This window comes from Lutjanus erythropterus, chromosome 6 (genome assembly GCF_056507025.1).
Source record: "Lutjanus erythropterus isolate fLutEry1 chromosome 6, fLutEry1.hap2, whole genome shotgun sequence".
In the NCBI taxonomy this organism is placed as follows: Eukaryota; Metazoa; Chordata; class Actinopteri; order Lutjaniformes; family Lutjanidae; genus Lutjanus; species Lutjanus erythropterus.
This window is the reverse complement of record NC_139322.1, coordinates 11,734,179-11,761,532: the sequence shown is the minus strand read 5'-3', so window position 1 is coordinate 11,761,532 and position 27,354 is coordinate 11,734,179. Positions and strand designations below refer to the sequence as shown.

General features: G+C 38.9%; 1 protein-coding gene across 1 annotated transcript; it reads left to right on the top strand.

The window, feature by feature from the left end:
• The first annotated feature begins 412 nt into the window (after positions 1-412).
• On the top strand, positions 413-27,005 carry LOC146324946 (immunoglobulin-like and fibronectin type III domain-containing protein 1). Its single transcript, XM_084720615.1, has 27 exons — positions 413-567; positions 2,259-2,335; positions 5,222-5,281; positions 6,530-6,649; positions 6,761-6,900; positions 7,031-7,130; positions 7,264-7,306; positions 7,413-7,599; positions 8,521-8,689; positions 9,496-9,768; positions 9,915-10,286; positions 10,475-10,585; positions 10,716-10,859; positions 13,209-13,346; positions 15,019-15,135; positions 15,810-15,934; positions 16,729-16,870; positions 16,988-17,281; positions 18,634-18,930; positions 22,469-22,648; positions 22,738-22,866; positions 23,118-23,426; positions 23,915-24,000; positions 24,442-24,634; positions 25,620-25,916; positions 26,005-26,331; positions 26,837-27,005. Exons 2-27 carry the CDS (start codon positions 2,290-2,292, stop codon positions 26,839-26,841), a joined length of 4,404 nt encoding a protein of 1,467 aa, XP_084576741.1. The 5' UTR covers positions 413-567; positions 2,259-2,289; the 3' UTR covers positions 26,842-27,005.
• Positions 27,006-27,354: the final 349 nt, after the last annotated feature.

The window sequence follows — 27,354 nt, the reverse complement described above, 5'->3', positions numbered from 1 at the left end:
TAACACTAAGCCATTTGCCTGCATTTTCAGCAATTAAGAATCTGCTTAACAGGATCAAAAAGCACCACTACACTAAACAAACTGTTCTCTGATTCTTCCCCTCAGACAGTTATACGTGTATGGTATCTGTAATGCGCTATCTGTAAGAATCAGATACCACACAAACAAAATGAACTCACCAATCATTTTCTTGTCAGCAACTGCTCTGTGAAAGATGAGCACGCTGTCATCAGTAATTACTGCAGTGAGAGATAAACTTCACCACTAACTTGTCATTGGTAGCCCTTCCCTCTCCCTCAGGCTATTCATCCCTCTTTACCTCATCCTGTGCCCCACCACCCACCCACCCACCCCGCTCCCCCTTAATAATAACCCACCCGCTTTGAGCATCCATCTGCCTAAACAGAAGAAGCCTCTCCTTGACAGTCACTGTCTAGGCGCAAGCTTGCAGACAGCAAAATCCCAAAGGACTTAATATCCAGTAAAACCCAGGAGGAAGCGTGCTGATACCACATCTATAAACCAGTCTCAGAGTCTCAGTGGGAGTGGAGACAGAGCTGTTTACAGGTAAACCACTCTTCCTCTCTGTTTGTTTGTGTCTGTGAGCTACCAAAGGTACATCCTGACCACAGGTCAGCACTTAGTGCTTTATTATATCCAGGTGGATTACAGTTTATGAAAAGAGAGAGGCAGAACAACTGGGGGGTTTACATGATGCTCTTGAGAGGAATCTGAGGCTTCTACTTCAAGCCTGGATCAAAGCGTTGATTTTCACTCTGTATAAAGGACTGTTTCTGTCTTTCTGCCTTCTGTCCTTTGATTACCTTCTATTTTCAATCCATGATAACACACAAGCTGGTTTAGAGCTACACCGATTCACAGTTTCTTAAATGTGAATGTTTTTTGTTTTCCTTGTTCTTTCATGACATAAAACTGAGTATCTTTGGGTTGTGGGCAAAACAAGACCTTTGCGGACATTATCTTGGGCTTTAGGAAACACTAATCAACATTTTTCCGATATTTTAGAGACAAAAAACTAATCAATCGAGAAAAAAAAGAGACAGATTAATCAACAATGAAAAAAATCATTAGTTGCAGCTATCAGTTTGAATATGAAGAGATAAATGAGATATTCAGCTGTAATAAAGATAAAATTACTCTCGCTGTATCTCACTCTCCCACACTCTCTCTATTTGTCAGGTTATCCTTGTATTTATCTCTGGTATACTCTGAATACAGTGATTTTTTGAGAGCATCCAATTCTTAGCATTCAGCTCCTGAAAAAGGAGATCTGGGTGCAGTAAGAGTCTACAGTCAGGCTTAGTGTGACCATATGAAGTTATTACAGGGTCACAGCTAACTATAGCTGGAGAGCTGTGCACCATCAGTGTTTGTGCTGCAATCAATATGACGTGGCCTCGCGACGACCACGTCTTAATGTTTTTAAGCCCTCAGATCTCACCAGAATATAACAATAAGCATAATCTTTCTTTGTCAAAAAATCTTTACTTAATACTTTTTTTTGTGTGTTGAAGTAACTGCTACCATCCCTTTATGAAGAAATCTGTAAAGGCCTCTGATACCAACTTTAGAGACCATATAAACTGATTTCAACAAAGCTTTTAACTTAAGCTTTTGAACTTCAGAAACTGGTTTAATCAACACTTTGCATATGAGGTACATGTTTTTACCACAGTGTCAATGCCCACAGGAACTAACAAGCCTGAAAATAAACATAACAGGTTGACCTTTTGGCCTTGTTCCACATAAACTGAAAACAGTGTTTAGACTTGCCAGTTTTATGAGTAATGCAACATATGGCACAAGCACATATATAATCAGACTGTGACCATATTTGAGCCTCATGCAATACAAGGTAGTATTTGTAGTTATACACCACTGACATGCCTGCTGTTTCTCATTCATCTACTTAGAATAGGATTTCACACTTGCTAATATGCAGTGGTTTTGCTCAGGAGCCTGAAGGTGCTATGGAGAAAATATTGGTTAGCTTAGCAAGTGTCTGTCTGAACGAGGCTTTGCAGTGCTGAAAAACTGAACAAAACCAAACTAGAAACAGAACTGTCTTCTTTTAATTTTTTTTTTTATGATATGGAAAATGTTAGCAAAACTCCTCTTTGCAAAAATACAGCACAGCGAGAGGAAAATAAATGCATGAAGATAATACTCTGTAATGCAAAGACAGGTCTGTGGTCTTAACATTGGTACTAATGGTTACGTTCACTGTCTATTTCCAGGTCACCCGTTTGACAATAAACTCTTGCCAAAATGTGGAACAGGGCGAAGAACACAGGTCCCACGACCAACAGACGAAGTAAAGTTCCTCCTTCCTCTTCAAATTTCTGTTTTTTTTCTGTTTAATCCCAGTTCATCTTACCGATTTACACAATAATAAAGTGGTCTGGTGTCCATCTATTGCCAAAACAAAGTGGTGCCGCAGCAAATTGAAGCAAACAGTGGCAGAGGTAGTTGTGAAAATGAGTAATTGCATTTTCTCAGATATTAAGCCATTTGACAGCTATGGCCTAATGGAGTGTGCTTTCTCATTAATTTGTGATACATTTCTGCTTTGGATCGTTGCGATACTGATTCATTTTAAATAGCAAGCTTTCCTCTTTATTTTTTTAAGTTTGTGTAATTTTTCCAATGCCTCTTATGATTACAGATTTTAAGGAAAAGTATTGAACAGTAACAGTAGATGTAAACTGCAAGGCTAAAGGTCATGTGTTATCAAGACAATATCTTAATATACACCTTCACTGTAATCAAAAATCACTCAGCCATAGGTTCTGCTGTATTGTTTTGTAAAAGAAAAAAAATGCTGCAATTACTAAAATCACATGTGAAAAATTGTTTAACAAGTGAATATTCTGTACAAGAAAGATTCATTCACATTCACAACATCGTTTTCTAACACTACTTAGCAGCGATTATCTGTAATGAAAGCCTACTTTAGTCTTTGACATGAGCAAAGCAATTTAATTACTGTCTCATATGCAGAAAACTGTGTGCGAGTTAATTCATCACCAAAAGTGGTGGAAAATGAGCTGCCACTAATCCTGCCAAAACATAACATATTGCTGGAGTCGAACAATTTAGAGAGTAGACAAGCACTCCATGTTGTATGCAGTGACAGATTGGTCCATCAAGACAGCGGTTTGAAGACATTTTGAAACATGAAATGTTTTGTTGTATCAGCAAAATGAATAATGCCCAGGCGTCAACAATATTTCATGGAAAGAGAGGAGAAATATTCCCCTCTTTGAAAGAGAAAACGAAAGCCTGGTCCCTTTACATTTATTGCTAATACAAAATGAATTCCTGACTACTATCTTATTATTAATGTTACTATGAATGGCTTACACAAAAACTACAATAAAATATAGTTTTAACTAGAAGAGTGCACTCCGAGTGCAGATCCCCGACAGCCAACAGACTGTGAAGCACCTCCTGCAATGCCACCACAACTGCCAGATGCAACCAGCTGAGATTTGCAGAGTTAAACCAACATTAACATGAATCCCACACATGCCATCTTTAGATGAAACAAGGTGTCAAACTGAAACAGTTGTTGATCACTTGCAGCCAGTTAAGAAGAGTGAGAAGTCAGCTGTCAATGGTCATATACAACAGAGCAGTCAAAAAATAGAATTACTGCCTCCGCCAACTAGTCAAGTTACAGTTTACATCCAAGTCTGTGCAGACTCATAATATACATGTATGTAATATGGAACTTACCACTATAATGACCTGCAACTTTTAAGGAAGTTAATAAAAAGGCATTGAGCATATTTTTTGGCAAAATGGAAGCTAACACTGTACAGGTTTAATTTCCAGTGAGAAACATGCTGTCTTCATTTGTCAAAATTGCAGATGAATTCTTGAGTTATGGCCAAAAATGTGGTGTGTGAGATCAAAGAGACCTTTGACCACCAAACTGTCCACAGTTCATTCTCGTTTCAAAGTGGTCATTTGTGCCAACTTTGAAGAAATTCTCTCAGTTCGTTGTAGAGATGTTGCATTCACAAGAATGTGAAAACAATGTGGTAAATGATAAAAAAAAAAAAAAAAAGATCCATAGTTGGGTTTATATAGATTTATGGTGAGTTTCAGCTCATTATATCTGTTTCACTCTAACTGCTCTCATACTGTGGCATCGTTTTCGGCTGCAGCAAAAAAAAAGCACTAAAAATTTCAGTAGATCACCTTTTAAACACCAAACGGCAGACAGACAGTTAGTAACTAATAGGTGAAATCAGTGGAGCATTTAGCAGCTAAAGAGCCAGATATTTCCCTCAGGAGCTGGTAGAGACAAAAACAAAGCTAAAAGGGAGTCAGTATTGGACTTATCATGGATTCACTGGGTGAACACAAACCTAACTCCAAATGAATGACAGCATTGTTCTGTAACTGCTGGATGTAAATAAGAAACTGTTTGCCGTTACAAGGTGATGACATGTTGTGTTAACAACCTGTTTCCGCTGCCCCCAAGTGGTCAAAATCCATGATAGCAGCTTTAAGGAAACTTAATTGAATCTATTGTAACAGTTCACTTGACAAATGTAAAATGCAGTGAAATGTGAAAACATTCACTGAAGCCACATGATGAACTTTGCAGTTCCTCCATTTACTCCATTTAAATTCAGAGGAGCTATGCAAGGTGGAGTTTGTCCGACTGACAGCCACTTGAACAGCCAGTTGACTGAAGGTCTACTCTCTCAGGCTTCAGTGATAAATTGAGGATGAGAAGAAAACATCCCTGGATTAAGGTTGGCTGCCTGCTGCCCTTTACTGTGACCCACTCAGTGCTTCAGTTTATTCAGGCCTCTATGAGCTTTCCTTTTCCACATTATGCCTGACTGGGTCTTCACTCCCGGCCTCTCCACCCACTGTTTATTTTGGTCTCCCACTCAATTACATCTCTCTCCCCTTCTTTCTTTCTATCCATTTATCTATCTATCGCATGCAAAGTAAAGGCAAATAGATGCTTCACCTGGCTTGGATAATCAACAACATTTCTCAAAATATAAGGAAATGCCTGCAGGACATAACCTGCAATTTCACAGAAGCAAATTAAAATGACCAGCTTCTGTTAGAGCACACAATGTATACCACTTAATATCTTATAGCATAAGACATAAGCAGCACAGCATAAGCATATGCACTTTGAGCTGATGTACTGTTATTTCTTTCCACCCAGGTTTCTCCATCGTTCATCAGTACATTCAACGTTTCAATGAGGTGTCTGGAAACAAGTCAGGTGATTTCTATTTATTTTATTTATCCATGCAGTACTGTACTGTTTGAACGCTATGCTGAGCTACAATATATGAATAAAGGAATGAATATTAAATAATACCGTGGGTATTACTGAAAACTGTGTCTGCTTGTAGGCTGTCCTGCCTTTGTGTTGATAACCTAAAATATCTATTTACTACACTGTCAAATCAGTCACACGTTTGACAGGGTGGCTGTTCTCCGATGTCAGTCCTTGTCATAATAATCATTAATCCCTGGATTAATGTTGTTTTTTATCGACTCCTGTGTGATCCTCCTAATCTTTGCACATCCAAAGCCTGATAAGAAAAAGTTCAGCGGGAAAACATGTCGGCAGAGGATCACAGAGGAACTGTGCGTTGTGTTCATTTCAAGGTCCAGCGTGTAAGATTTACAGGGATTTATTGGCAAAGTATGGCAGAAACCAAATATAATATTCATAAGTATGTTTATGATCACCTGAAAATAAGAATCATTGTGTTTTTGTTACCTTAGAATCAGTCGAGGTTGGTGTACTTCACTATTTTTGACACTTTATAACCAAAACAATTAATCAAGAAAATAATTGGCAGAATAACTGATAACAAAAGGACTGTGTAGTACTGGAGACAGGAAACAGAAATTAAGTTCATCCATTCTTCTACCAGCATGTATTCTGTAAAAGGTACAGAGAAACCTCTGCTTCATAACCTTCATTTCTTTTTAGCTGATGTAAGTGGGCATTGAATTTGACAGTTAAGAGAGAAAAACTATTCAATTGACAAAAACAAAAAACGTGCTTCAGATGTGAAAGAGTAAAATTAATTAAGGTTAATAACATTAGTAACGTTAATGAGAAATGAGCTGGCACTCCAAGCAGACACCTATATATTACTAAACTCTAATACATAAATAAGAGGAATATTGTGGGCTGTTTGAGATTTGTCTGCCTCACTTCCCATTTCTTTAGTTGTCAGAAAGCAAATGTTGCTGTCAACACACACAAAAAGCATTACTGGGAATAAGTGTGACATTCCTGACATCTGCTGGCAGCAAAACAGAAATCTGTTTAGTTCTACCAGCAGCAGCTCTCCTCATTTGGACTGAATATTTATTTCAAATCCTGCTGTGTGAACCGATTTTTTTTATTTGAATTTATTATTTTTTTTATGTTGGGCAGTAAATTACTTTTCTATGCTTATTACTAACTGATACTTTTCTTTTTATGACTGTCTCTGCTGGGTTTGTTCAGCTGTCATCCGGAGAAGAACTAAGACTGGAGTAATGATAACGCAGAACGTAGCAAACGTACCAGAGGGAAAAAGCACCCCAGACTTCCAGTGTAAACCAATCCCAGTAACTGTTAAGGAGGGTGAGTTTCATTATAACTGAGCTCCAACACTGAATTGCATGGTCACCTTAAGGTGAAGAAGAGATGCCTGATAATAAATGACTGTAACTGATCAATTCATGCATCCTTTAGGGAAATTAGCTGTTTTCAAGGCCGTGGTGAAAGGGGATCCAAAACCAGAGGTGTCATGGAGAAGAGCTAAAGGGACAATTTCAGACAAGGACAAATTTAAGAGCAAATATGATGAATCAACTGGAGAACATATATTAGAGGTGAGTGACTAAATGATTTCAAAAATACAAACCGTTTCTGCTCATATTGGGTACACAGCACCATATGTGAATGTGAATTCCTTCTGTGCGTCTGATAACTTGTCATTTCTAATGTTATTTACATTCTTAGATTCACAAAGTGTCTGCTGCAGAAGCAGACACATACAAATGCTGTGCTGCAAACGAATATGGCAAAGCTGTCTGCACAGCAACATTAACTGTGACTCAGGGTAAGAGGAAAAAAAAAACATCAGCAACTCTTACCAATGTGCAGCTCCCCTATAGCTTTATATGACTTCAAATCAGTATACAGTACAGCTGTAGAAGATTTTGACAAACTTGAACTGAATTTGTTGCTTTCAGGTTTGACTGATCCATCAGATTTTAGAAAACTGCTGAGGAGAAGGTAAGAGAGCAGATATTGTCACAGTAAGATTTTAAAAAAACCTCTCTGCATGTGTGTGACTTTAATCTTTTCTTGCTTTTTTTCAATATGTGTCTGCTACCTTTAGTAAAGCAGAGGAAAACCAGACAAAACAAGCAGATGGGGAAACTGATAAAACATTCTGGGACGCGATGCTGAATGCTGACAGGAAAGACTACGAGCGCATCTGTGCCGAGTTTGGTGTCGCAGACTTAGATTCAGTTCTCAAGAAACTGGAAGTGAAGAAGAGGGAGCGAGGGCAAAATCAGTATAAGGTATGAAAACTGTCACCTCACAGAGTCGATGCGTTATCTTCTGCCAAGTCATCGGTACAGTATTAACAAGCTGGATGACGGATGTGCCATTTCAATGAAGACATCTGGCTCTGATTATTCATTCTGAAAATGTACCAAACTTAGCATATTATCATGTGTAAACACTTACAGTTATCAGCTAAAATAAGCGGAAGAAGAGCAACTGAAATATTTACTCATGAAAAATTATTATGTGTCTTTGCTGCTCATTTCATCTCATTAATTCTGCCTCACTCCCTCAATCAGCTGTTTCCATCTCTTATCAGAAAAACAGGTATAATTATGATGACTGTACATTACTAGAGCGGTAAATTGAGCGTGAAGATGCACAGTGAGACTGACTGATATCTCTTTAGCTGTTCAGCTCTTTTTAAAGTACTACATTTACTGTGTTGGTAATGACTCCCAGTTTGCTATACAGTGCATTATGTTTAACTCCCTCCACTTTATTGAAGTGTCAAAGTCCTGAGTGTGAAAACTACACACCACAAAGTGCCTTCAAAAATTCTCATAGAAACCAAAAAAACACGTATACTGCTTTATGCAATGTGCTGAATTTTATAGATGGACAATGTTGACGCCAAGTTACGATTAGATTAATGATATGTGTCCAAAATATAATATGGAGTAAACTATCTATAGGAAGTAATGGAGTGAGAGGACAAGGGAGTGATTTTGGACAGAACCGTCTCAAACTCTGAACAACTGAAATGCTGATTCTCCTATTATTAAAATACAGAACATTTAATCACCTTCTTTGTTTTTCAGATCGAGCTACTGCTTGACGTTTTCCAAAACATGCACAGTATATTGAAATGATCTTTTCCATATTCAGAATCCGAACGCTTTGTTTTGTTTGCAACTCTTCTGTGTAACTGTTAGGATGGTGTGATTCCGTATGATGAAGATGCACCAGAGAAATACGGCCTTAGGAGCGCTGGGATGACGAAGAACACAGGGCTTAATCAGGTGGACGTTGATGAGGTCAACCTCCTCAACAACAGGATGAATCCGGGGGATGAAGAGGACAACCTCCTTACAGAATATACACGTAGGTTCAAGAAGGGAACTAGGCTTCGGCTGTATCTGTTTTTTTCATAGCTCCATACATTTCTGACTTTTTCTTTTACCAGGTATATGGTATCGAGGTGGTATTTGTGTAAAACTTGTGTAGAAGGACTCAACTCAACTTTGCTCCACTGCAGATAGTGCTCCCTCAGTGTAGGCAGAGCTGATCATCATACCGATGCTGTTCCCACAAGTGGGAAACAACAACTTTGATTCGGTCTTGGGAAGCTGCAGGTTTTATTCACTGAAAAACTGAAACCCACACTGTCCAGTTCACACCCACTATAAGTTCACTGGATCAACTTTATAATCAGGACTAAATCCCTGATACAATTTTTCCTAATTTACTAGTTAGTCCTGTAACTTACAGAGACTGACCTCACGTGGCGTGTGCTCCACACTATAATACTGAATCTCCATGGTGATGGCACTGAAAATCATACTGCAGGGACTTCTTAATACCCTGGTAAACCATTATATACCTTTATACAGCCCAAGCCTAAAAGGAGAAGCAGTTTGAATTAAAACTTTAAAGGTTTTACAAATCAAAGAAATCCTGTTGTCCATGTGTATCCATCCAGTGTGTGCAATTTCTGACAATACTAATTTTCACAGTTCCTTTAAGGTAAGTTTTTTTATGGCAAGATTAGTGCTTCAAGGACAATTTCTATTTTCACTAATATATACATTATATATGTGTGTATACACCTTCTTAATCTGTAGTAGCTTTGAGTAACTGAAGCTGAATAGATGGCTAGGTTCACTGACCTCCTTGTGTTGCTTTTGCAGTTTCCAATGTGGACTTTGTAATCAAAATTCAGGAGGTTAAAGCCGAAGAAAGAGAGGACGCCCTCTTTGCATGTGTCCTGACACACCCACTGCCCAGAGTTACATGGATGGGCAAGGGCAGCGTCCTCGAGAATGGAGAGAAATACAGCATAACCATGTCAGACCACAAGCTGATCCACAGGCTTCTGATAAAGGACTGCAAGCAGCAGGACAAAGGCATCTACTCAGCTGTGGCTGGCATTACGTCCTGCAGTGCCTGGCTGGTGGTGGATGGTAACAACTTAAAGTATAATACAACAACCAATTAAACAGAGTGTGCTGCTGAAGTGATCCTTATTACTGCCATCATTATGAGCGATGCTTTTTCACAAGTAAATGTGAGTTATGTGTCGTGTGTGTTGTATCTCATATCCTCTAAGCTGAGAGTGACCCTGCATCTGCTGGTAAGAAGATATCTCGTAAAACTGCCTTGGCTGGTGGAGCACGAACTGACCTCGAGAAGGTGGCCAGAGAGCAACAAATAAAAAACAAACAGGAGATGGAGAAGATTTTAGCATCCATAAAAGCAAAACCAGGAGAGGGACAACTGGGAGATGGAAAGACCACCAGCGGAAGGCAGCCAACCGGGAGCCAAGTGAAAGCAACGATCAAAAACTCAAGAGGAGATGGCACGGTAACAACACTAGATGGTTCAGGGGGTGTAACAAGAGGAGAAGTGGGACTGACAGGAGACGACCCCAAGAACAGGAAACACACCAGATCTGGTCAAGCGGATTATGACAAGGTAACAGGTAAAGTCGATCTGTGCCTAACAATACATTTTCACCATCAGCACTGCAGTGGGTAGTCAGCAGTGTTCTGTTTATAATGTGTTGTTGTGTTTGTTATTTTAAAAGAAGAGAGATAAATGTTCATCATAAGTCAGTGGGACTCTGAGAGGTTAATGCTGAACTATTTTATTATAATTGAGACCCGACAGATACAACAGAAGAGGAATATATTGAAGAGAATGAGGAATTCACAGGATCTACTACTAATTCAAGATACATAAAACCTGGTCAAAAGACACAACATGGAGAAATTGGTAAGACAACATGTAGAAAATGTACTGCTCTTAATATCTATATGGTCCATTTCTTTTTGTGATTGACAACACTTTTCGAAACATGTTTTGCGCCGTACTGCAGTGACCTGTATTTATTTTTTTGTTTGTGTTGTCTGTCTTAATGTAGAGTTAAACCGGAGTCAAAAATTTGACACAAGTCAAAATGAAGTGACCAGTTCTGATGGAAATAAAGACTCTACTGGGTCTGTCAGACACAAAAAACAGAAAAAGAAGGTGCACTGGAAACAAAATGCATCTGGTAAGAAACAACAGCTTGAATGCATGGAGGAACTGTACCACAGTTACCCTGCATGATCAGTCACACTTGTGTCAGATATGTTGTATAGTGAAGCACTGGCAGAAGAAACCTTGTGAGCGTCTGAAACATTAATAAATGAAAAATGAAACATTTAATTATGAACTTATGAAGAAGGATTATGATTTGAAAACAGTTGCCGTGTTGTACATGATGTTGTAGTTCTTGTCTTGAACTCAATGAGATCAGGGCTCAACATTAAGGGTTGCTCGCTTGCCCAGGGTGAGTAAAATGCCATGTCAAGGCAAGAAAATCGGCAACTCACTTGCCAGACCAAACACTATTAAACTATTTTGATACTCAGTTAATCCTTTAAGCAATTTGTCATGCAAAATGGTGGTTATTATCATATTAAACTGAATATTTTGTTGTTTTTTTAACACTTTAAAGACATCACATGGGACTTTTTACATGTTTGACTATTTTCTTACATTTGTTGGAGTCCTACATTAAATATGACAATTACCTTTAGGCTTTGTTGTTATGTAATAACCACTAATAAAACTATTTGTACAGAGACAAAGTTAAAATTGCCTTCAGGAAAGAAGATTTCTGACCCACATGCATGACTGGACAAGCGAAAAAAAACAAAACAATGTTGAACCCTGGATGTCTCTACTCTTTGTTGCTTTGTTCTTAGTTTATTTTTGGACGCTGCAAAGAATTTATCTAATGAAACAGCAATGCAACACTGAACTTACTGAAAACCCACTGCATAAATCCAAGTGTATATTACCTTAAGTCTGACGCTATCACAGATCCCAATGAACCAGCAAGTGATAATGAAGCACTTGACAGTGAAGCAGGTGACGGTGATGAGAATGAGGACTCCGCTGGCCAAGTTAAGCGTTCAAGTGGTTCAAAGAAAAGCAAACAGTGGCAGAAAGCAGTCGATGGTAAGAGACCACAAGTGGTATATAACTGCATGGAGGTGTACGGATAAAATAACTTTTCTGGATCTTTTCTTCCCTGAAGCAGTTCATATTGTTCTTTTATGAGTCAAAGGCGACAGATAGTTTTTCTGCATGCTTTTCTGTAGTATGCATGTGTATCGTGTTGGCTAAGTGACAAGAAAATTTAGTTTAATCACTCCCACATACTGTATACCTTTCAAAACAAATTAAACAATTACTGTGTGAGTTAAGTTCAGGTTTGAATGTGTTGTTTTTTAAGAACTGATAGAGAAATTGGGCAGTGTTTTAATAATTAACTTGTGAGGCAGCATGATGATGTGGAAAAAGCTGCCAAAGCTGCACATGACACCGTGGTTGTCTTGAACTCAGTGAGTGTTGCTCCACTCTTAGTTTATTTGTGGATGATGGAAAAGAAATTAGTCCATATATCAAATAAAACTGAAACAAAATAGTGTTCTTAGTGAAAATCCACTGCATAAAGACAAGTGCATACTATCTAAAGTTTGTGGCTCTAACACAGATCCAAATGGACTAGAAAGTGACAATGATGCAAATGACGGTGATGAGAATGAGGACTCAACGAGCCAAGTCAAGTGTTCAAGTGGTTCAAAGAAAAGCAAAAAGCGACAGAAAGCAGTCAATGGTAAGAGACCACAAGTAGTGCATGACTGCATGCAGGTGCAGTATGGGTAATGGCCAGAAAAAAACTGTTAAGATGATGTAGTCTCCCATAAACTTGTAAATTGACCCGTTGCTTAGCCCCACCTTCCTTAGTTACTGTTGCTAAGGGTTCTTTTTTTTTTTAGATAAAATTCTGTTTTTTTTTCTCCCTGACACTTGTCCATTATCTTAGTCAAGCCTTTATATATATATATGAAATGTACATAAATACAACAGATGACAGAAATGCACTCAATGTGGGAAAAGGAAGTGCAGGGATCAGATTAAGTGTAGCGGACTTTAAGACACCCAGCCAGACCACCATCGGTAAATGCAGTGGTAACATGTCATAACTTTGGTTGGGGCTAAAATTACTGCAGCTAGTAAGCCAGCGTTTGCTCGCACCCTATGTTAGAGAAGGTAAAGACAAAGTTAAATCCATTCCTCACATGTGAGCTCTTATGTCTTACATTTCTGAAAGACTACAAAAAAAGACACCACCACCCCGACTCATGTAAAACTGAGTATCCCTGGTCTCAGAGCATCCTGCACATCACTTCAACACAGAGAGAAATGAAAAGCTTGATAGGCCTGCAGCGCCTTAGTTAAGCCAAAGCTAAGCTATGGTTGGACAGTTGCTGTTTGTAGGAGGGGCTCAGCAGAGGATCAATTCTTGTTGCCAAGTGCATACTATCTAAAGTCTGTGGCTCTAACTCAGATCCAAATGAACTAGCAAGTGACAATGATGCAAGTGACAATGACGCAAATGACGGCGATGAGAAAGAGGAATCCACTGGCCAAGTTACACATTCAAGTGGTTCAAAGAAAAGCAAACTGCGACAGAAAACAGTCAATGGTAAGAGACCACAAGTGGTGCATTACTGCATGAAGGTTTGGTACAGGTTAATGGCCAGAAAATAACCACTGAGATGACGTAGTAGATTGTAGATTCTTGTTGCCCAGTGCATACTATCTAAAGTCTGTGACTCTAACACAGATCCAAATGAACTAGCAAGTGACAATGATGCACATGACGGTGATGAGAATGAGGACTCCACTGGCCAAGTTAAGTGTTCAAGTGGTTCAAAGAAAAGCAAAAAGCAACAGAAAGCAGTCAACGGTAAGAGAGCACAAGTGGTGCATGACTGCATGCAGGTGTAGTATGGATTATTGGCCATAAAATAACTACTGAGATGATGTAGTCACTCATAAAGTTGTAATTTCTTATTGTAAAGTGCATACCATCTAAAGTCTGTGACTCTAACTCAGATTCAAATGAACTAGCAAGTGACAATGATGCAAGTATCAATGATGCAAATGACGGTGATGAGAATGAGGATTCAACTGGCAAAGTTAAGCGTTCAAGTGGTTCAAAGAAAACCAAACAGCGACAGAAAATATTCAATGGTAAGAGACCACAAGTGGTGCACTGCATGGAGGTGTAGTATTGGTTAGTGGTCACAAAATAACTGTTGAGATGATGAATTCACTCACAAACCTGTAAATTCTTGTTACCAAGTAGATACCATCTAAAGTCTGTGGCTCTAACGCAGATCCAAATGAACTAGCGAGCGACAATGAAGCGAGTGACGGTGATGAGAATGAGGACTCCACTGGCCAAGTCAAGCGTTCAAGGGGTTCAAAGAAAAGCAAACAGCGACAGAAAGCAGTCAATGGTAAGAGACAACAAGTGGTGCATGACTGATTGGAGGTGCAGTATCACTTAATGGAGAACAAACATTTTTTGTCCCTTTCCTTCCCTGAAGCATTACACTAGTACATTCTTGCTGTGTTTTGGGCAAAAATTATTGTTCTGGCTGAATTTGCATGGTTTTCTGTCTGTTTTCAAGTATACATGTGTAACTTGTTTGCTAAGTGACTAATTTTTAATCATTACACATTAAATATCAGGTCTATCCAGCTATATCGCTATCTGCAAATATTTACTGATAAATACAGGCTACACTAATGTCAGACTTGAAAGATTGTCAAAGCATTTAATCTGAATTTTTAGACTGAATGTTCCATAAAAGCTATATTATATTAGTGAAGTTATCAAACGAACTTTACAAAACAGAACATTTAAAGACTTAGAACTGTTCTTTGTTTTTGTTTTCTTTTTTATTCTTTATTTGGATCCCGACTGGCTTCCACAAAGTGGCAGCACTGTGACAACTCTGATGACCACTAATAGTAATGTCAGTTAGATTTGGTTTGGTGAGAGCTATGGAATATTAAATCCCCCATCTTTGCTTACTACATCTGAGCCTTTCCTACCCTCAGGTGTGCATAAACTACTAGATTATATCAACTTCTTTTTAAAAAGAACAAAAACACGAAATTATCCGTTATCTTATTGGTACTGGCCAAAGCATGTTATTATCATATTGGCTGAAAAAAAAAACATCTTGTGTAAACACCATTTGTTCCACATTGAGACTGTTACAATGGTATGATTGTGAACACAAACTCAACTACCGTATGTGTTACTGTAAAGTTCAAAAGTTGAATATTTTGATATTTAAAAGGTGAAAGTACAGGTCCTAGTGACCACAACGAGTGTGACGAGACTGAAGACGCGACTGGCTCCGCCACACATTCAAGGCGTAAAAGACAAGGCCCACTGATAGAAGATATGGTGATTGGTAAGTAACCTAGAAGGAGTCATGACTGAATTACAGGAAGGGGCTTCAGTTGGATGCATCCAGCAGTCAAATAATCAATTAATTTATAATTTAAGTATTTTTACAACTAAACAGCTGCTATGTGGACCATTTTAACAATGCAAACATAATTACATTTAATGAACAATATCATCCACCTGCAGTGAATCCCTCAGCAACTGATAACTGTATTATTTTCTAGTTATTACCCATTTATTCACAATTATCCCCACATGCTGGTCATCAAGTTGCTCTGTATTCCATGTGGATTTGCACAGCGGGGAGCCTCTCTAGGAGCAGAACTACACTGCCAGAAAAAACTGTTTTGTCATCCTCATTTACTATATAAGACGAATGTTCCTGACAGATCTAGATTTGGCTGGAGGGAGAGACAATTTTGTGTTAACAAAACTATGCACATAAATCAGAAATGTGGGTTTTGAAAATATTGTAGTACATGTTAGAACCAGAGAACAAAAACTCCCTGCTGAGACTGAAAAAGTAAATATATAAATAAAAACAAGAATGTACAATTTTCAAAAAAAAAAAAAAAAAAAAAGAGTCAAAAACAAAAAGCAATGTTGAAACACTAGCTGTTCTTCCTACCATTGTCATTGTTATCACAGTGTCTAACTGCTCTCTGTTGTGTATGTTAGATCCTGGGGTTCAGTTCATCTGTGGTTTGTCTGATGTCAACGCGATCATCAATGAGTCTGCTGAGTTAACATGCAAGCTCAGCAGTGAAGACTGCGAGGGAGCCTGGTTCAGAGACGGCAAAAAGGTTAGTCATAAAGGTCAAACTCATCATCTTCTTGACCACTATGTCAGTGTCTGTCACGTAACGTATTATTGGCGGTCGAGGAGTCTCGCATTGCTTTCACACCTCTAGTCTGGTTCATTTGTTCCAAGGAAAAAATACCAAATCATGATGATACATTTTTCCCTTTTAATTATGCCGTTCATGTTTAGACTGACTTCACAAACAAATCCACACTTGTAAGCATTAATCATCATATAGGACAACAGATATCATCTCTAAACAGACCCACGTTTGGAAATCAAATACCAGTGACCGGTGTCACAAAGAGCTCACCGAGAAATAAGTCATCGTGAATGTTAGTATTTTGGACTATCTGGATTTTGTATATTTAAAGGTATAAATAAATACTACATGCAATACAAATTTGCATAGCAAATTCATGACAAATAAAACCTCTCAACTACAATAAATTATCACTACATACAGTACATTAACACACAAGAGTTCATCTGAACTGAAGCAAACAGAGGTGAAACTGTAACTTTCCCCAGTCGAATGTCATCCCTTTCTCTCCTCTCACCCTTATCCAATCCCTTACCCACTGATGACTTGAAATTACCACAGATTTTATGCACAGTGTTCATCTGTGATTTCACTGAAACATTTGGCAGACGCTCAGATTCCTTGGGGCTACTGTGGACACAACACCCTCTGGGGCACGCAGTGTTGCTGTTGATGATCCGAATAACTGATTAACTCACAGATGTTTTTGCTCAATTTGTTTATTTTTATCTGTCTGCATCTTTTCCTGTCAGATTTCCCCAGATGACAATTTCACTATCACTAAAGATGGTGAAATCCATAGATTGGTCATAATCAGGTGCGAGGAAGAGCACTCTGGGAAATATCGTTTTGAGGCAGACGGTCGTAAAACAGAGGCGATGATCAACGTTAAAGGTTTGAGAATTTATCGTGATAACAATAAAGGACAGATATTACAGCCACAGGTCAGAATCAGATCACAGCTGCATACCATATAAACATTGAAATGACCCTAACTTTCCCCTTTTATAGATCCCCCAAGGTTTCACCCCGAAGACCTCAGTGCTTTCTCCGAGCCCGTGACAGTTAAAGTGGGGCACAACGCCATCTTCAAACTGCATTTTGTTGGCCATGAACCCATAAAGATTCAGTGGTACAAAGAGGGAGAGGAGCTCCATGATGACAACAACATGAGGATAGAGAGATCTGGGAGTCACAGCCGCTTGCTCCTGACCAGGTGCCAGAGGAAGGACACAGGAGAGGTCAAGATCAAACTCAAGAACGAACACGGCTTCACTGAGGCAATTTCACACCTAATTGTGCTTGGTGAGTGAATGATGGATTATGCAGGAATTAAACACAGGATTTTTTTAGATGCTCTACACATGTATATAACAATAAAATAATAACAATAAAGGAAATAATTACCATCCAACTCCTTCAAGAAAATTCTAATCTTTAGAGAGGCCAAAGGATGCGATTTGTGCAACAAGCTGAGCAGGAAGAAACACTCTGAAGAGCAGACAGCAGTGTCCTTAAATGCTTCATAACTCATGCACATAATGATAAAAGTCAGGCCAGTCTCTTTCTCTATCAGGTGAAAAGGATGCAGCATGTCACTGAGCCCATCTGTGCCTGGACAGCTGCAGGCTTGAGCAGAGATCCCAGAGAGACAGAGAGAACAAGCCCCCCCCCAAAAAAAACTTCCAAAAACAAAGTAAACATCTAAACTAAAATTCAAAGTTAATTTAAAATATACAGTATATTGAATAGAGGCCGACTTCACGCCACGTTTTGAGGTTTCTACCCTGCTACTCTATCTTTCCTGCTCAGTTGTAATAACAGCAGACATCACTTCTTCAGCGCTGCAGTGACGGCCCACGTGTAGTGTGCATCTGTGGCAAACACTGAGAAAATTACATAAGTGCCAACTGTGCCTGTAGATGAAAGTGAACTAGAAAGAGTCTTACTGATGATATAACTTCAGTATGTATTTAAAAAAAACACATCCCTACCATAAACACCTGCTTTTAAAATAGAGTTTGATTTAACTGCTGTCCAGTTGAAAGACCACTGGGAGCAGAGAGTATTTTTACTTTAATAATTCACATAAACTGAGCTTTCCTACCTTCTATTAATGAACCTTATAAACAGTATAAAGTGGAGAAAATAGGGAAGTGGGGCTAAAAAAAAACAACTTGCTTTGTAATTCTTTTCTAATTCATAGTTAAAAGTCGCATAATAAGCACAAACTGCAATCAAAACAGAGACAGCGGTCACCACACGCCCTGAGTTATAATGAGATCTGTGGCTCTGAGATTGGATGTAGGTAGTTATTTTCACTGCAGCCCCTCAAACTACTGTACCACTGACTGAAAAAAAAAAAAAAATCAAGATTGGTTTTTGCTCCACTTGAAGCAGAATCCCAGTTTGTGATAACTTGACAGATTAAAGATGTTTTGGAAATACATTTCAGAGCTTGACAAAAGTTATTAGGTTCAAACCTCGGCTACATCTGCCACCGCTGCCTGCCGGCATCACAACTGTCAAATTTTTACCATGATAATCTCTCAGTGGAAATACTGTTTCCCTTGCATAAATGCATTATTCACCCTCTCATATATAAGAAGTTCGGAAGGGATTTCAAACTTTAAATAACACTTTTTTTGATGTTTCAGACAAACCCACTCCACCCTTGGGTCCTGCAGAGGTGACAGAAAGCTCAGCTATGTGTATAGAATTTAGGTGGAGGCCTCCAAAGGATGACGGCGGCTCACCGGTCATTAACTACATAATGGAGCGACAGCAAGTGGGACGAAACACCTGGAAGAAGTTAGGGGAAATCCCAGGTGTGCCAATCTACCGCGATACAGACGTGGACCATGGTCGGAAATATTGTTACCGCATCCAGGCGGTGACTGCAGAGGGTACAAGTGAAGTGATGGAGACTGACGACATGCAAGCCGGCACACTGGGTGAGCCAAACTGGTACTTGTGTGACACCGGCATCCCAAAGACTGGGTGCTCTTTCACTTTTTGTTAAACTGTTTAATGTCAGTTAAACACAACCAAACACTTCAGTCCTCCTACACTTAGTTGTGATGGTTTCTTTTTACATGTTCTCCAACATTTATGTATGCCCCCCTGTCAAGAGTTTGACTCAAGAGGTAATACTAGAACCTAGACAGGAGTCAGACACAGGCCAAACTAGTGGTGAGCATTGAGACCTGGTGGTTTCAGAATTAGATTTCTCTCAACTTCATTCAGAAATAGCATATTTACTTCTACTTTCCATTTCTACACGAACTCAGCTCCCACACATACATTCAAGTAATCTGCGTCTGCACGTTATATAATATTTCCTCCCACAACAACACACTACCCTACATATTGTTCTTGGAGCACATGTTATGTTGTGAGAACAATAATTTCCATTTACACACTTGAGCTTCAGGGGAAGTTTTTAAATGTATAAGATCCCTCACTCATGGGGTCAACTAAAACATCCAAACCAACGTTTTCTGAACAAACACTTCAAAAACACTGACAGAAAGTAACAACTGTACATTAAAAACACAAACAAAGCATAACATTTTCATTTTAAAATAAATAGTAAATAATAGTAAAAAAGTAGTAAACCTAAACTCTTAGCAATGCATCCTGGGTATATGCAAATGAGGGCTGTGTCTCAGCGTTGTATCTGCAGCACATGTGAACCTCAAAAGTTTGAATCTTACAGCGCCCCACAGTGGTTGAAGGACGCCATGAACATTACAAAAGCCTCTCAGATGGTGAAAACTCCAGTCCATCAACGGTCCTGACACAAGACTGTACACCACTTCAGTTTCAGCCTCATGTAAACTTTCACATATAATCATATTAATAAAAATAATGGTAATAATAATGATAACAATAGGCCTATTTTTTCCACATAGAAATTCCACTGTAATCAATAAAGAATTGGATTGATAAGCAGAATTGATAATGGCATTGATATCAATAAAATGTTAGCAATTCCCATCCCTACGCCAAACGCACATAAAAAAGCATATTGACATTTGTGGGTTACATGAAGTAACAATTCCAAGCACACAAAGACCAACTGGCAAATGAATCAAGATGCAATCTAGGCCATTTCTCATAACACAAAATAATGCTACAGATATCACTGAAAATATTTTTTACCCACTCACATAGCCAAACTGATGACAATGGGACCCGCCAGTGAAATGTTACACAGCAAAACAATAACTTCAAACTACAGTCATTTTAGTTTCCCAAAAGCACAGCAAAGACCGCAACCATTGGACTAAATAAAGTCAACTCACTGTCCTTGGCACTGGTCAATAATAACAACAACATCAGCAAATTTACAAAAAGCCAGCAAAAAAGGCACAGTCTTTGTACGGCACGGCGGCCAGCAGAACACAAACAACACAGCAAAAGCAGAATGCAAAAAAAAAAAAATAAAGACTTGCACTTACTGATTGAGGTCTGCTTGAAAAAGATCTCCATCTGTCAGTCTTCCTTCATGGAGTCACTGTGTTGTATAAGTTTTCCATTAAGGCCATCAGTCTCACCAGTCTATATCACTCCACAGAAACGTTGGCTGGGGTTTAAAGTCATTCTTGCCCAGTTTGAAAAAATCTCCAAGGTCACAATCCAGTTGTTCTTCACAAGCTGTGGGGGAAAAAAAGTAAAGTTTGGATAGCAGAAAACTCTACTGCTGCAGGTTTAGATCTCCCCATCTCAAACAAATTTTCTCCCTTGGAAATCTGGTGTTGTTTGCATTAACTGGCTAGCATTATATGCACCGTTGCATGTCTTTCTAGGCAAGGCAAGGTTATTTGAATAGCACATTTCGACAACGAGGCAATTCCAAAGTGCTTTACATAAAAACAAACATAAACAAGCATCAAGACAAAATGTAAAAAGAAGATCAAAGCAATATAAAAATACATTTAACACAACGAAGAGTTAAATAGAAAATAGAAATAAGAAAACATAGGAATGTAAAGGTTACAGTGCAGTTTAATATATTAGATTGTGTTTAGTAAAAGGCATGCAGGGGCAAACAGAAAATCTTCAGCCTTGATTTAAAAGAACAGAGAGTTGCAGCAGACCTGCAGTTTTCTGGGAGTTTACTGTCTGATAGTCTGATATGACTGCTCTGTGGTAAGCAATGTATAATTTATTTGTTTATATCACATAAATGGTTAATGATTGATCAATAAGGAACTGCACAACTCTAATTTGGAGAGGCGACAGCGTTACAGAGCGGACATCCGTTTGTGTTGCACCAAACTTTTAAAAACCGGACAAGTCGTTTCATTAGACTCACCGCTGTTTTGAAGAGGTTTCTGGATCCATCAAAGGCGTTTATATGAACCTTTAATGAAAACGATCCGTCTTCTGATCGGTAAAGACTATTTCCCAACTTGTCTCCACGCTTGTGGCTCCACAACCCGACCGGCACGGACCGTGGACCGCGTGCGTCAGGTGGGCGTCACGCAGCTCCACGAACAGCGGGTGTGGCTTCTGTCAATTAAGGGCGTGTGTCTCATTTGTCTTTCACATGGTCTGATGTCCCTGAGTCCAAATGCAAAAGGTAAACGATTTGGTTTTCCCACAGGGACATTTCAAAATATGTTTTGTGAAAAAGAAATATTTGATAATTACTCATTAATCACTGCCCCCTGCTGTTCTCCATGATCCTTTACTTGACCTTGGTTGCTACTGGTCTATATTCTTTTCTCCCTTGTAATCTGTGTCACACACTCAAGTCATATTACTTATTCTCTTGATTAACAGCCCAAAGCTTACATTTATTTTACAGTTTACAATGATATGAGATAAAAACTGCAAATTCCTACATTTGAGAAACACAAAATGACGCATTTTTGCTCGATAAATGACATAATTATCACTTTTTTTGGTCATTCAACTGATCAATACAGCCTTTTTACAGCTGTCATAATTATATGAAATAGCAGGGTCCTTAAATCATTAAGTCCTGTTCCATATTGACTCTGTTTGACCTGAATGGAACTGAACCTTAATTAGTATCATTGATAACACTAAACCGATCATCCCTAAACCCCAAAATATTTTCGATTTGCAAAAAGAGAAAAGCTGCAAGTTCTTACACTTGTACAGAAATGTTGCACTTTTGCTTGATAAATTGTTTAGTTAATGAATGAATATTAACCTTTTGGTGGTTAATTCGTTTGTTACTCAGCTAATAATTTTAGCACACAGCTGAAGTAAATGATAGTAAGAAGATTAATAAAATATACTGCACTTTTTGAAAAGCAAAGGCTGTATGAAAAAATCTGATGAAAAGAATAAACCTGAACTCTTAAACTGAACTGAACTAATCTTATTAGTAGATTCTTATTCAGCATTAATGCTCTGCTGCTGAACTAAGAAAAGTCTCAAACTGCAAGAGAAAAGTTCAAGCTCTCTCACTACAACCTTTAAATTTACAGCCTATTTTGTTTGTACATGCTGCAGCTTTCCCTGGCCCTCCAGCGCCTCCAAAAGTAGACAGCGCTTATGACGACTGCATCAACCTTTCCTGGGAATCACCGAGTAACCGAGGAGGTTCACGTATCCTGGGCTATATTCTGGAGAAGCGCAAGAAAGGCAGTAATCTCTGGACCGTTGTCAATGCCTCGGATGAACTAATAAAAGGTCTGCGTTTTCATCTGACTGTAGCTCAATCTGATGGCGTTGGGGACGACAACACTGATGTTTTGTTGTTTCTCTGAAATTGCTTCCAGAGAAGAAATGTGCAGTGAAAGATGTTGTGGCAGGATTGGAATATGAATTCAGAGTGACTGCCATAAACCTCTCAGGAGTTGGTGAATTTAGCAGCCCATCAGAGTTTGTTTTCGCACGTGACCCAAAGAGTAAGTGCTGAAACATGCTACAATCAACGTTAAAACAATATACTGCTGAAAATGTATTAATATGCTTTTCTTAAAATGATGTAATATTAAAAAGGATTTGCCTGATGATGTATAATAATATATTTTTATTGATACAATGTTAAAATGTCTATAGTTATTATTAATTTTAAAATAATTATTGTTCTGCCAACTAATTCAGTCAAAATATTTGATATTTGGTATTTATTGACTTTTAATTTTGTGTACTCCAGAGCCTCCTGGTAAAGTTACAAGCCTGAAAGTGACAGAAACTTCTTACAGCCACTTGGTCCTGACTTGGACCAAACCTGAGGACAAACCAGGGATACGGGATGAAGCAAAGGGATATTTTGTTGAGATTCGGCAGGCAGACTGCATTGAGTGGTCCCGCTGTAATACCACCCCCATCATCACGACCTCCTTCAGTGTGAAAGGCCTGAAGTCCATGGACATGTACTGGGTCAGAGTGATCACGACTAACGATGGAGGAGAGAGCGCTCCAGAAGAGCTGACCAATTACATTGTTGCAATGCCCTCGCCTGGTATGTCAACCTTTTTAAAGAAACTTAAGAAACAGTGTGTTGCTGGTTAGTTGCAGCTATGCATTGAGGAGATAGTTTGGGTTTCGTGAAGTTGCGTTGTATCCGTAGCGTATCACCTACAGTAGATGGTGGTCGGCGTGACCACAGCTTTGAGAGGAAGCAGGAGCACCTGTGTAGGAAGCTAAGCAATGTATTGGTGTTGACAGCAGCAGCAGCAAAAATTAGCCACCATAAGAAGGGCCCACCTAAAAAAAAAAGCAGTATCACTATATTTAGAATATTTTAGCCTCATACCTTACTGTCAAACAGCTGTCACTTTTCTACTGGCATAATTACTGTTTATGGAGTCTGGTTGCTTTGGAGAGAGCAATATTTGGCACATATAGCAGCGTTTTTTCATTGAAAAATGCTGTCTGCAGGCAAAGTGAAGCAGTGATAATATTAAATACTTCTGAATACATTGTACATAATTTTTTCTGTTGTTCTAGTGAGGCCAAAGTTCACAAACCACAAGATGAAGAGTTTCATGGTGGTGAGGGCAGGAAACTCTGTCAGGATCACAGTGAACTTTGAGGTGAGATTTTTACTTAAGCTTTTTGATAACATATTGAGGAGCATAACACTTGTTTTTACTCACTTTTTTCACAAGTTGAAGTGGAGGATGCACACAAAAGGCTTATTTCTCTCAACATTTAAGCACAAATGTATTCAGGTCTGTGCTAGTGAGCACTTGTGCTAGTCACAATAAAAGGTCACTCTAAAATGTGCAATTTTTATTGGTGTGGCAGAGGGTGAAAAGTATCCAGCAAAGCAGCTGTATTTTGGCAGAAACTGAAACACACTGTCATACATGTCGATCCAGAGCATCCTAAGCAGGCATACGTGCTTCATACAGCCTGTAGATGCACAGATGATTGCAACACTGGCAAACAGGAGCAGAGGTGTTTATTCTAAATATATGTATATTTGTTGAGTGTATATTCAGGCCTGAAATACTCTATGTTCTTTTTTACAGGCCTCCCCACGGCCTCATATTATGTGGCTAAAGGACAATGTACCAGTGACAAGGCGAGTTACAGTCAGTAACTCTGATGGCTCATCCCAGCTGCTGATCCCGTCCTCTGAGCGCTCTGATTCTGGTATTTACTCCATTGTGGTGAAAAATCTTGCAGGACAGGAAACATTCAGTACAGAAGTGCGGGTCACAGGTAAAAATAAAATTAAGATATATGTTTTCTTTTGCTACATTATGATGAAAGACATATTAAGTGGATAGTTTTGATTATTTGAAATGTGGTTGTATGAGATACTTATCCATAGTCAGTGCATTACTGTTATTACATTATTAATGTACTGCTGTGGACAGGGCCAGCAACAAAATTTATTTTATCAGTTAAGTGTGCTATATATTTGGAATATTTTCAGTTCCTTACCGTGTCGTCAGAGAGCCTTTTCTAATGGGAAACTGCTGTTATAAAAGCTAAATATTGCTCTCTCCAATGCCACCAGACTTCAGCTAGACTTTTGTTTTTTTAAACAGTTAATTCAGGGCGCCCCTATAGCTCAGTCGGTAGGGCGTGCGCACCATGTATTGAGGCTGTTAGTCCTCTGCAGCGGCCGCTGGTTCGAATCCCGCCTGCGGCTCATTTGCTGCATGTCATCCCCTGTCTCTTCACCCCCCTTTCCTGTCATACCTTCAGCTGTCACTGTCAATAAAGGCAAAAAAAAAAAAAAAAATGCCAAAAAAAAAAAAAAAAAACCTTTAAACGGTTAATTCAGATTCACAGAAGTCACACAATAACACAAACAAACTAACCAGTCGAGACAGTGGTAGACCAGTAAGTCCCATGTTCTCTGAAGTAAAATTACTTTTTTGTGTGTTTTGGCCGATGCAGTCTTGTTGCTTTGGGGAGAGCAGTATCTGATTTATGTAACGGTGTTTTCTGGTCAAAAAAGGCCACCTGACGGCGACGTAAAGTGGTGAGAATATTGTAAATTTAGCGTACATTTATAGCATGCGCTTTCTCTGCTGACCCTGTATACAGCAGTTCATTGCTTAGATTCTGTACTGGTCATCCAAACTGGGGGCGTCTACTGTAGGTAAAAAACTCACTATGGATAAGTATCTCATATAATCATATAATTTATAGAACAATTTAATAGATCAACCAGTAAAACTAATTGTGGTTCCAGATGATCCAAAGCCTCCTGGACCGGTAGAACTGGAGGAAAACGTTCCTGGCACGGTTACGGTGATCTGGGAGCCTTCTCCTGATGAGAAGCGTGATGACCGCCTCCACTACACCGTGTCCAAACTGGACTCTACCAAACGCACATGGACCGCAGTGGCTGACAGACTCTTCAATAACAAGTTCACAGTCTGTAATATAATGCCCGGGAGGGAATATAACTTCCGGGTCTACGCCAAAAACGATATGGGCATATCTGCACCCTCAGAGTCACCAACCTGGGGGGTAGAGAAGAAGAAAGGTGTGTTTTTGCATCCCTAACAACCTCAAAGACCAAATAATCATTTCTTCAAGAAAAATATAATCTGACTATCTCTCCTTTCTTATAGAAAAGTTTGTGGTGAGTGTACCGACCAGAAAGGACCGCGATTTGCAATGTGCTCCAACTTTCATTGTGCCTTTGAAGCTTCACACTGCGCCCAAAGGCTATGAATGTTACATGAGCTGTGCAGTGAAGGGAAACCCCAAACCTCGAATCACGTGGTACCGAAATCACATCAGCTTAAACACTAATGACAACTATTACATCTCCGACACCTGTGGGGTTTGCTCCATGTTAATTCTCCACGTAGGCCCCAAAGACATGGGGGAGTACACCATCAGTGCAGAGAACGCCCTTGGACGGGCCGAATGCTCCACCGTCCTCAGTGTCAGAGGTGAGATGGAAACACGCCTTCACTTTAAAGGGATAGTTTGGATTTTTGGTAGTGGGGTTATATGAGGCACTTCTCCATAGAGTATTACCTACTGTAGATGGTTGTTGGTTCACACAACACTTTGGAGGTGCAGCAGGATTACCGCTGTAGGAAGCTAAGCAATGAACTGCTGTGGACAGGATTAGCCTCCTAAAAAATCTTTATGAGTTTAAGTGTACACTATATTTAGAATTTTTTCACTGCTTCTTCACACACTTAAACTGATATTGATTTTTTTAGGTGGCTTACATTTTAGTTGCTGACCCTGTCCACAGCAGTGCATTCTTTCACTTCTTACATCGGTACTCAAACTGGAGACAAGCCAACCACCATATACTCCTGGCATACGACTATGAATAAGTACCTCATACATCCCCACCTAACTGTCCCTTTAATTCAAATACTAGGTGGAATAAAAAGAAACATATTTAACGATGCTAAAGCATTTCATCTCTTTTCCCTGCAGAATGAAGACACCAAGGCCACCACAATATGAGCAGTATTTATTTGAAGGTTTAAATATTTAATACGTTTGAAATGATGTGGTTGTACTCTTTGAAAAGCCATTTTAGTCTGTATTAAATAAATAAATATATAATTAATAAATATGGCTATGAAATTGATCAATCAATAAATATGGCTGTGAAATTAATGAATTAAATTAATGAATTAATGAATTAATATGGTTATGAAATAAATAAATCAATAAATAAACCCTTATTTCTTTCAGGGGCTTTTATTTCATAATTCCACATTTATTTATCTCAGGGGACTTTTATTTCATAATGCCATTTTTTATTTATTTCCTTGTTCTGTTTATTTCCATTATTCAGTACATTATTTTCAAAATACAGAAAAAATTTAAATGAAAATACATGAAATGTGAGATTGCTGAAATGCAATTTAAAATAAGTTCCGTCTCTCCTCTATTTCTGTTTTGATATCAGCCTGTTTACTGGTTGATACGAGCCAAACTGTGTTGGC

Excerpts from the sequence above, each read along its gene's own strand:
- LOC146324946 (XM_084720615.1), top strand. The coding sequence starts at position 2,290 with ATGTGGAACAGGGCGAAGAACACAGGTCCCACGACCAACAGACGAA. Across the intron at positions 2,336-5,221 it reads TCCCACGACCAACAGACGAA|GTTTCTCCATCGTTCATCAG; the intron begins GTAAAGTTCCTC and ends CTTTCCACCCAG. Across the intron at positions 13,347-15,018 it reads GCGACAGAAAACAGTCAATG|GTGAAAGTACAGGTCCTAGT; the intron begins GTAAGAGACCAC and ends GATATTTAAAAG.